The sequence below is a fragment of the Papaver somniferum genome, chromosome 3, assembly GCF_003573695.1.
Source record: "Papaver somniferum cultivar HN1 chromosome 3, ASM357369v1, whole genome shotgun sequence".
Lineage (NCBI taxonomy): Eukaryota > Viridiplantae > Streptophyta > Magnoliopsida > Ranunculales > Papaveraceae > Papaver > Papaver somniferum.
In genome coordinates, this window is record NC_039360.1 from 229,167,596 (window position 1) to 229,179,325 (window position 11,730).

The 11,730-nt window shown below is 37.1% G+C and overlaps 1 protein-coding gene across 1 annotated transcript; it reads left to right on the forward strand.

The window, feature by feature from the left end:
* Window positions 1–8,044: 8,044 nt before the first annotated feature.
* Window positions 8,045–8,362, forward strand: LOC113360805 (uncharacterized mitochondrial protein AtMg00860-like). The gene has a single exon (XM_026604264.1). The coding sequence runs from the start codon at window positions 8,045–8,047 to the stop codon at window positions 8,360–8,362; it is 318 nt and encodes a 105-aa protein (XP_026460049.1).
* The last annotated feature ends 3,368 nt before the right edge of the window (window positions 8,363–11,730 follow it).

Here is an 11,730-nt window from a genome sequence, read left to right on the forward strand (position 1 = left end):
TAACACCAAATATTGCTAAAGTAAGAATACAATACCGTAAAAACAATAAACTACTGATCTAACTTGTGAACTTCTTTTTCTTCTTCTTTTTGTTCTTCTTCTTTGTCGGAACCACTATGGTATATTCCCCATCTTCTCTTAAGTAACTCTCGTTCTCGTCATCCATTTGGAAACCAAGAGTTGAAATATCCACTGGTTGGAAAATTGTGTCATGCTTTTCATTGTATTCCTCTAATTCATGGAAACCCCTGGGCGGTGGTTTCACCATCACATACCAGTTATATTTGACTCTCGAGAATAGAAAACTTGTCGCGCTTGCTTTGCTAAAATGAATGGATCGTTACAGTATTGGTTCTTATGCTGCTTTAAATTGACTAATGTAAAGCCATCTTCTACCTTCACACCAAAAATTGGTGTGAGCCCAATCACATTTGAATATTGGAATTTGAAACATATGATTGTAGTCCAACAATAGAATTTCTTCTAAAACACCATAGAACCCACTAGTTTCTGACAATCCTGCAACTAAGGTTGTTGATTCAATTGAAACTCCACTGTTTTGTGTGACTCTCTTAACATCCTTCGTAATAAACCTAGTGTTATTGATAAGCAAGCATTTATATGATATGCAGTTTTCCAACGGCCCATATGACAACCATTCTACCGTGTGTGATATTGACATGCCTTGTTCAATTTGCATCTTAACCTACAAATGTATAATCTCAGAACATAAGAATATAACTAAATTTGTTATCTAAGCATAAGAAGTTAGATTTATATGATGGTGTGCCGAACATGGATTGTTCTATGTGATAGAATGAAACATACCTTTTGTTGAAACCAATCTGCAAATGTGTCAGACTGTATGGAATTGAGTTGGTCTTCACCAGTAATTGCCCTCCCAGCAGGAGATTTTAACTCGTCCATATGCATTCTAAGACAAAATTAAAATTAGAAAATGAAGTATTAATTGACAGACCATTTTAATAAACGTGAACATCATACTTACATCATATATGGGTCAATTTCGGGTGTGTTAAAAAGCACATATCTGTGAGCTATCTTTAACTTCTCACCATCCATACGCACTTGGACACCTTTAGAAAGAGGACGTGCTGCCGGTGTGGAACCATTTTGAGTGTTTTCGTTACGCCTTTGCTCTACTCCTGTTTCAGCTGCTTGGGCCTTACGAATATCAAAATACCTAACACTCTCCATTCCAAGATAACACTCGGCTATACAAGCTTCAGGTTGTGCATAATTCTTTACATATTCTTTGAATGTCTTCATATACCTAGGAAAGTCGAGTATGCAACAGTTACTAGTTAATTAAATATTAGTATCTCTAAGATACAAAGGGCATAACTTTCTACACAAAATCAAAAAACAGAAGTAATATAAATTAAATTGGCATACCTTTCAAATGGATACATCCAACGATATTGTACAGGTCCACATAATCGCACTTCTCGAGCTAGGTGAATTGTCAAGTGCATCATGACATCAAAAAGTGACGGAGGGAAGTACCTCTCAAACATACACAAAGTCTCAGCAACTTCTACTTCAAGTTCTATTAATCTATGGAGATCAACTGCCCTTTGGCATATTTCGTGAAAATAAGAACATAACCTGAAAATTGCCTCCCTTGGCCCTACAGGTAAAAGTCCTTGCAAAGCAACGGGTAATATTTGTTGCATAAGAACATGGTAATCATGAGCCTTAAGAACACCTAAGCAACCATCTTTTGAGAAATGCTTTCTAAGATCAGAACTAAAACCATATGGAACCTTTAAATTTCTCATCCTATTATACAATATAGCCTTTTCCTTGTCATTTAAACAGTATGGTGCTGGTGGAAGGATCGTTTTTCCATTTATCTCTACTGGATGTAATTCTGGTCTTATTCCCATACTCTTCAGATCATTGCGGGACTTTAGACCGTCTTTTGTTTTGGACTTTATATTCAATATGGTACCAATAATACTCTCGCAAACATTTTTTTCTGTATGCATAACATCAATATTGTGCGTAGTATAATCCTAGGAAGATGGAAAAACCCAACATTAGTAATTAATTCTATAAATAAATAAAAGATCAGACATTTAATCTATGTGAAAGTTATAATGTCATGCTGTCGAATCTTAGGTAAGTAATTAATTCTATTATAATGTCATGCTGGAAAAAACAGAAACAAAATGCTCATTATACTGAAAATATACTATTATGTGTCAATTATGGTGCAATCAAACTGATGCTGCCGATGCTTTATCACATTGGGAAAAGTACTCAGATGCATTATACTTCCCAAACACTATATCAAAAGAACGAGTGTGTCATTTAGATTGCATTTGTTGATAATGTGAAGTTTAGAGGCTAACATGGTGCAAAGCAGAAGAACCCATAGCCAAATATTAACAAGTAAGTTTGAAGTTATGGAACTAACCTTCCAGTAAGGCAAGTCGAAGAATATTGACCGTTTGTTAAACACCCGAAGTTCAGTTTCATCATCATTTGCACCAGAAATAGCCGCATCAGCAACAACATCCCTTTTCCGCTTCCCACATTTAGAATTACCCACATTTGCACTTGCTGCCGCACTACTCTTGCCCTTATTCTTCTTCTTTTGCTCTTTCTTTTTCCTTACCTCCTCCTCGTTCTTCTCCGCTTTCCCAAAATCATTTGTAATACTATTCTGACATTCAAGTGCCGCAGCACCAGACATAACAGGTGGCTTGTTCGGAAACTTCCATTAACGTACAAGGATTGGAGACTTGTCCCTTATGAAGCCAAAGAAAACATATGGAAGATAGTCTCGGTTCGCAATTGATAACTCTTTAACTCTTTTCATTCGTCAATAATTATTTAAGTCATAGTCAACAATTATTTAATTCATAGCGTATTCTAATTCAATTATTTAAATTTATTTGTAGAACCGATTCATTGTGCCTGAGTATTACAAAGACTATTATTTCAGCAAGATGGGAACTTATCTTAGAGAAGCAAGGTCAAGGAAAGCTGGTTTGGTACTCGACGCTTTGGATCGGCTACAAGGGGAAGAACAAAAGAAACGGCTGGAGAAGTTAATGCCCAGGACCATGACAGTTAGGGAGTGGGAAGAGTTTGTGAAACATGTAGACTCTATTGAATTCAGAGTAAGTAATTTCTATTATATAGAATGCCTATATATTTGTATTAAAAACTTTAAAGTCTGTCAAATGATTTTTTTACTTTTCTATTCAGGTCAGAAGAATAAAAATGCAAGAAAATCGTTCAAAACACACCACCCCACATACCATAAGTCGAGAAGGTTACGCCCGATTGGAGGTGAAATTGGTATGTTCTACAGTCTTGATATTCACCATGTGAAAGCTATTGCATCGTTAAAAATATAATTGTTTGAAGTTCTCTACAAAGTTTTATCTTAGAAATATTCTGAGATAATACCATGTTGTTATGCTATTCTTGAACTCATGTATTGATACATTTATTTGGCAGCAAAAAGAGCAAAACACAACCAAAGAGATTGATAGAGCTATAATCTGGAAAGTTGGTCATAAACAGCGCAAAGGAAAGAAACCACATCCTGGTGTTGTAGAAGCTTTGGTAAGAAATCTTCTCATGTTACTTTGTTTTATTTGTGTGTGCTTGAAAAAGTCAAAAATATCTGATGTTTTACACGCTTACACAGGAAAAACTTGAAAAAGCTCGAGAAAAGTATCATGCTGATTGTGGATCATCCGTGACAGATGATATTCTTGCAAAGGCCTTTGGTGAGGACAAGAAAACTAAAGGGAGACTTAAAGGAATTGGTTTTGGAGCGACACGTAAAAAGGTTGTTGCGCAGTCCCACTATAAGATGATGATTAAAGAGTGTCGAGAATCCTATAAAGCATTGAGTGATCGAGTGGTGCAGCTAGAGGTGAGAATTTAACTTGTATTTTATTAGGTCTCCTTTTCTTGATAAACTCAAACTCGATAATGCCCCTCATACTGCTGTTTGGTCTTAATATAGGGAACGAAATCAAAATGTGTCTGCAATGGAGTCTTACCCTCTCACATGTTAAGTCCCCAGCAACAATCATGAGGCTAGCACTAGCAGAAATGTTATCTGTAATGAAAGAGTCTCAACTGATACCACTCCAAGTCATGTCAGGAAACAAGATGAGGTTCAAGTGCCAAAGAGATTCCAAGTTTGCAAGTTGTTAAGCTGGTACAAGGAGGACGAGGTGGTTGCAGAGGCTGAAATTGCTGAAACAGATCCAAGTAAGCAGATACATGGAAAACCAATCGGTCTTGGAGCCTACACTGTATGTGTGAAGGTTTCTTATGTTGATGATGCTCTTGTCTACCAAGCTACTTCAGAAGTCATAACTGTTCATGATGCTGTTTCAAATTTTATCACATGGCCCAAAGATAGAATAATCTACCGATAGACTTCTTAATCTTCTGTGATCTTTTTGGAGACTTAACTTTTGGTAACAAACATATCACTGCCACTTTTTTGTATGTTTTGTGTATATCACATTGGTATGTGAATGATTTAACTCTGGGTTTGGTTTAATTTGAATGAATCTTTCAGTTTAACCCAATTGTTTATTTACATTTCAGTTTAATCTAGTTGTTTCTTTACATTTCACAAATAGTAGTGACAAAAGTGAAATATATATTCTGAAATATGGGTTTGATCTTATTCACAAGTATTGTAAAAGATAGTCCTACTACACATAGTATAGTTGTATCAAGGTACTTCTACAATGCTAACAAGTGTACTAACTGTAATATTCACAATACTAATAAGTGTTGTGTTAACAATTTCTGCTACCCATGACAATAATTGTAAAACAAATGTTCTACAATGCTAACAAGTGTACTGACTGTAATATTCACAATACTAGTAAGTGTTGTGTTAACAATTTCTACTTCATACCATAATCATTGTAAAATGAAATCTTGCAACATCAGCAGGTGTTGTTCAGAATAGTTATACAACTCAAGGAAGTGTAGTGAGAAGAGTATTCATAATACTAATAGACATCGTGAAAAGGTTTTCAACTACATAAACTAGATATAGTGAAACAGTTACTTTACAACATAAGGTCTTTGTTGTCCAAGATAGTTCTACAATTCATACAGGTGCTGTGCAAAAATTATTCATAATACTGGTAATTGTTGTTGCATATGTTTCTACGATATGCAACTTATGTTGTCCACAATTGTTCTACAATACAAGCAAGAGTTGTGTTAGGTTATCAAAAAAATTGGAAGAGAATCACAACATTGGCAAACTATTGTTGAACCATGAATCACATCACTCTTTACAACACTTGTCATCCATTGTAGAAAAACTTGGACTTTCTACAATACCCCCGTTCCACAATGCATGAAATGGAGTTGTCGTAGGGGTACTGCAACTCTTATCTTGTGTCGTCAATGATGATTTTTCCCGTAGTGCTCTCTCTTTTCTCTCACAACTCAGTTCTTCCTCTTTTCCCTTGAATCTCTTCTAGATCTCTCCCTTAATCCGTCTAACTCTCATCTTTGTAGTAGAAATCACTACAAATTGGTATCAGGAGCATCTTTACCTGGACCTATTATGGCTAACAAAGAAGTAGCGGAAGAACTTACAAGGAAAATCGATGAGCTCACTAGGGCTCAGGCCGATTCTAATAAGAAGATGGACGAACTTACCAAATCTCAGAGTGATTCTTCAGTTAAGTATGATGCAGTGTTGAAATCAGTTGCTGAAATTAAAGAAGCTCAGGTTAAACCGACGGTTGAATTCATGAGTGTAATTAATGCTGCTTTTGAATTTCAAATAAACCGTTACATTGAAGCTTCAGGTGGAAAAACCTCAAATCGAGAAAATCAGCTTGGAAGTAATGATGGAATTTTGGGTCCTGCACCAAACAGAAACCAAAGTAATTCAGGTGAAAATATCTTACAAACTCATTATTATGTTATAAATCATATGAGAAAAATCAATTTCAACAACCTAGACCTAAGATAGAGTTTCCGAAATTCGATGGTACAAATCCCAGATCATGGATCCGGAAGTGTAGAATTTTTTTATTATGCATAATATGTCAGATTCTTGAAAGGTTAATCTAGCTTCCATGTACTTAGAAGGGAAGGTTGATACCTGGTTTCAAGATTATCATATTGGTAAACAGGTTGTAGCATGGGAAGATTTTCTTAGAGATATATGCTTGTGTTTTCAAGAACTTGGTCATGATGATGTTGTAGGAGAGTTTAACAAACTCTGCCAAATTGGTTTTGTCCTTGATTACCAAGAAATTTTTGAAGAGTTGAAGGCTTTGATGTTAGCAAAAAACCCTCATCTCACTGAAGAATATTTCACTTCTAGTTTCATTAGTGGCCTTAAGGATGAGCTTAGACTAAATGTTCAAATGTTCTCACCTAAGACACTTACTAATGCTGTCTACTTATCCAGAATGCAAGAGGCACTCATTGAGAATGCATCTAAGAAGAATAAATACCTAAATAAACCCCCACCACTACATGTTTCAAACAATTACTCACAAAGAAATAATACTTCTCCAGTCACAAGTCCAAAAACTTTCACAAATTTTTTTTTACCCTCTACTCCAAGTTCTCCACCACTAATCAAAAGACTATCCTATGCAGATATGAGGAAGCGCATATAGAAGGGTCTCTATTATAACTGTGGTGAAGTATTGCAGGCAGGGCATAAGTGCATCAAGCAGCAGATTTATATGCTAGCAGCTGATGATGAAGAATCAATACAATCTGGAGAAGATTCTCCTCTAGACACTCCATTATCACCCACTCAAGAGGAGAAAGTTGAGATTTCAGTACATGCTCTAGTTGGAAATGTCTCTCACAACACCATTCGGATAGAAGGAGCAGCTAAAAAGAAGTCCTTGACCATATTGATTGACAGTGGAAGTACAAACAGTTTCTTAGACCCATCAGCAGCAACAAGATGTGGTGGATGTGTAGTGTTATTGGTAGCAGTAGCTAATGGAAATAAAATGGTCAGTGATGCTAAGTGCCCATCCTTCAATTGGCAGATGCAAGGGCACAACTTCCAGTTTGATATGCGACTTTTGACCTTAGGAGGTTGTGACATGGTTCTGAGGGTGGACTGGATGAGAGGAATGAGTTCAATGATTTTCGACTTCAAAAAGCTTACTGTGGAATTCACCAAAGAGGGATAGAACATCAAGCTTCAAGGTAATACACCTACAACTCAACTCTCTATGATGACTGGCAAAGCTTTACATAAATGGCTTAGGAAAAACAAAAATGGAATGGTAGGTAGGCTTTTTGCTATTACTGCTTGTGAAGAATAAACCATCACACCTACACCCATTTTACCCTTACCACAAAAATATGACTCTGTTTTTCAAGAATCAAAAACACTACCCCCATCTAGGGAACATGATCACCATACTCCCTTAAAACCACTCACTACACCACCAAATCAGAGGCCCTATAGAATTCCTTATATTCAGAAGGAGGTAGTTGAGCAGTTAGTGCAAGAGATGCTTAAAACTGGGGTGATACAACCTAGTCGAAGCCATTTTCCCTCTCCAATATTACTTGTTAAGAAGAAAGATGGAAGTTGGCGGTTCTGTGTAGATTACAGAAAGTTGAATGAAGCTACTGTCAAGGACAAATACCCTATCCCCATTATAGAAGAGCTATTAGATGAGTTGTTTGGTTCAAAGGTGTTTTCTAAGATAGATTTAAGGGAAGGGTATCACCAAATTCGAGTCTTTCCTCCTGATACATACAAGACTGCCTTTAAGACACATCAAGGATACTATGAGTTCATGGTAATGCCATTTGGCTTAACCAATGCCCCATCCTCTTTCCAAGCTTTAATGAATGATGTCTTTTAGCCACATTTTAGGAAGTTTATATTGGTATTCTTCGACGACATATTGGTGTACATCCCTGACATGGAATCCCGTTTGGAGCATCTGGAAATCACTCTCAAGACTCTCCAACAACATACACTATTTGCCAAACTCGGTAATGTACCTTTGGACAGTCTAAAATGGAGTATCTGGGACATATCATCACTGGAGAGGGAGTTAAAGCTGACCCAGCCAAGATTGAATGTATGCTCAAATGGCCAGTACCATATACCTTGAAGGAACTCATAGGGTTCCTAGGTCTTACTATATACTATAGAAAAATTTTGCAAGGAAATGGAGTTATAAGTAGACCTCTGATAGAGTTGCTTAAAAAGGACAACTTCCATTGGAATACTACATTTGAAGCCCTCAAGCAAGATGTCACCACAACTCCAGTGCTAGTACTGTCAGATTTCACTCTACCCTTTGAAATAGAGACTGATGCATGTGATACATGAGTAGGAGCAGTCTTAGTGCAGAACAAGAGACCAATTGCTTATTTCAGCAAGGGCATCGGTACAAATTAAGTTCCTTTCAATGTCCACCTATGAGAAGGAGCTACTTTCTATAGTGATGGCTATTACAAAATGGAGGCCTTACTTAATGGGAAATCATTTTACTATCTACACAGACCATCAAAGTCTGAAATACTTCATGGAGTAAAGAATTCACACTATGGTGCAACAAATATGGCTTTCCAAGCTACTAGGCTATGACTATTCTGTTTTTCACAAGAGAGGAGTTGAGAATAAAGTTTTTGATGCATTGTCCAGAGCTCCTCCTACTTCCTCTGCTGAATGTCAGCTCATCTCTCAACTACAACCTACATGGTTTAGAAAAGTGCAAGCTAGTTAAACTCAAATGACTTGGCTTCTGAGATGATTCCACAACTGACAATCTCTCCTTCCTGCATAAGCCCTTACACTCTTCTACAAAGAATTCTGAGATACAAGAATAGGGTATACATTGGTTCCAATGGGACAATGAGACAACAAGTGATGGCTGCAGTCCATTCATCATCTGTACATGGACACTCAGGCACTTAGACCAGCTACCAAAGGGAAAAGGAGTACTTCCATTGGGGAGGAATGAAGAAAGACTTACTACAGTATATCAAGGAGTGTGATATCTGCCAACAAATCAAAGTTTCACATACTTCTCATGGGGGACTGCTGCAACCATTACCAATACCTGAGCAAGCATGGAAACATATTTCCATGGACTTTATCACTGTTCTTCCAAATTCAGAAGACAGAGAGGTCATAATGGTGGTGGTGGATAGGTTCATTAAGTACGACCACTTTTTTCCACTCAGCCATCCATTCACAGCTGCATCTGTAGCCAAGGTATTTCTTGACAACATTTTCAAATTACATGGCCTACCTGCTACAATAGTATCAGATAGAGATAGTATATTCCTCGGCTATTTTTGGCAGGAGTTATTCAGTAGAATGGGTACAACACTTATCATGAGTTCTGCTTATCATCCACAAACAGATGGAAAGACTGAGAGAGTCAATGCATGTCTAGAATCCTATTTAAGATGCATGACTATATATAGACCCACCAAATGGGTTATCTGGCTTTTCTTGGCTGAATGGTGGTTTAATTATACTTATCACACAAGCCTCAAGACTACTTCATTCCAAGCTATTTATGGTTACAGTCCACCACAGTTTGGTATCTTCTCTCACCAAGCAAGCTCCAATGCATCTGTGGAATATTATCTACAAAGAAGACAAGCTATGGGAGTTATTCTTAAATCCACTCTTGAGGAGGCACAACACAGAATCAAGGAACAAGCTGATAAGAAGAGGACTAAGAGGGAATTCAAGTTGGTGATTGGGTCTATTTAAGGCTTCAACCTTACAGGCAGACATCGGTGCAACTCAAGAAGAGTTTAAAGATATCTGCAAAAAAAAAAAAATTGGTCCCTATCAAGTTACTGCCAGAGTGGGTAAAGTGGCTTATAAGCTCTGTCTTCCTGCTAGTTCAAGGATTCATCCAATGTTCCATGTATCACAATTGAAGCCAAAGCTGAGAACTGGGTTACTTCCTCAAACAACATTACCATCCTTAGACTCCAATGACATCCTGAAGGTAACCCCACTTCAGATATTATCTACTAGAACTGTTTAAAAGCATCAACAATTAGTAGAGCAAGTGCTGGTGCGCTGGACACACTCAATAGCTGCTGATGCTACTTGGGAAGACAAGGCCTTTATCAGGAAGCAGTTTCAAAATAAGATGATTCTTGAAGAGAAGAATCAGTTTAAGTAGGGGATATTTGTCATACACCCAACTGTTTGTGAGCCCAACTAGTTTGTTAGTATGGTTCCCATAGCATTGCTTGGGTGTGTTTATCCTTAGCCTTAGGCTAGGCGTGGCCAATGGGTATTTAGTGGTTTCTCGTCAGTCATTGGATACCATGAATATTGTCTTAACCAATTACTCTTTTATCTGAATTATCTCTCTCTTTTCTCTCACAACTTAGTTCTTCCTCTTTTCCCTTGAATCTCTTCTAGATTTCTCCCTTAATCAGTCTAACTCTGATCTTTTTAGTAGAAATCACTCCAAAATATTGTTGGATATGGTTTTTGAAATGTGTTTATCATGAAGCAGAAAGTTTTGTAATTTTCTATTACTATTTAAGTTGGTGGGTTTGGAGCTGGCCTTTATCTAAATAACAAAGAGGTTGGTTTTTAATCCGCTTATAGAAATACAGCAAGTGGATCATCTTCACTTGGTCGGAATGGACATTTGTTAGACACTAGTTATAGAAACTCCTAAATTTGCACATTCAAAATTTAGTATTCTCACCTTCCAAGTCCAGTGGATGTGAAGCTGTGAAGGTCAAAGCGTGAAATATTATCCGTATAGGTATAGCGCTTTGAGTGCGAAACCATTTTGGGATCCAATTTTAGCAATCAACATATGTAAATTCTCTGTGCGTAATGGTTTAGCGGTAAAGCAATTTTTTCAGTTTAGCGTTGTATCTGCAAGTCACAGTTAGTTTGATGAAGGAACCTGTGAACTCATCTCATCAAAGCGATACTTTCTTTGGATGTGAAGATCCCATCCGAATCCTATTCATAACCTTTACGTACGCCTAGAAGTTATTTGAAACCTTTACACTTTCTTTTTTCTTTCTTCTTTTTTCTTTTTTTATTGCATACATTTAATTATTCATATAGTTGACACGGAATGCATAATATGAACATAACTAGAAACATTGTTATTACTCCATAAGAAGTAAGCTGGAATTGTTCGATTCCAGTTGTGAAAATATATAAACTTCGTTGTTGTGAGAATATATAAACTTCGTCGTAGCCTCTCTCATCCTTTCCACAATAAGTAGGGATGTAATTGTCAAGGACATCTCTAGTTCATGGCATGTTAAAGGACTTTCTTGCCTCACTGGTAAAATAGTTTGCAAAATGTCGAGTAATCTGAACATCATCTTCCGCGTGGGGAATAGTCAAATATCCCATTCAAAAGCATTTTTCTCTGGTGCCACTGGACAGCAGTGATAGGATAATCGCGTGCTTGTACATTTGAGACGTATTCCTTATTGTCTTCATAGACGCATGTAGTAGTACTTTACTAATTGAACAAAACAAGAATCTGATTTTTCTTACACACTAAAAGCAAGACAGACCTGCATTTATACATGTCCTTACTAAGACAAGATATGTTAGAACAGGACAGGCTGTAGACAGCTCACACTCAGCCAATAAGAGTCATTTCTCACACACTCAGACACACGTGAGAACACTATAAAACTCTTAGTACTATTAGCCCCCCTCAAGCTGGAGGTTGGTACTAG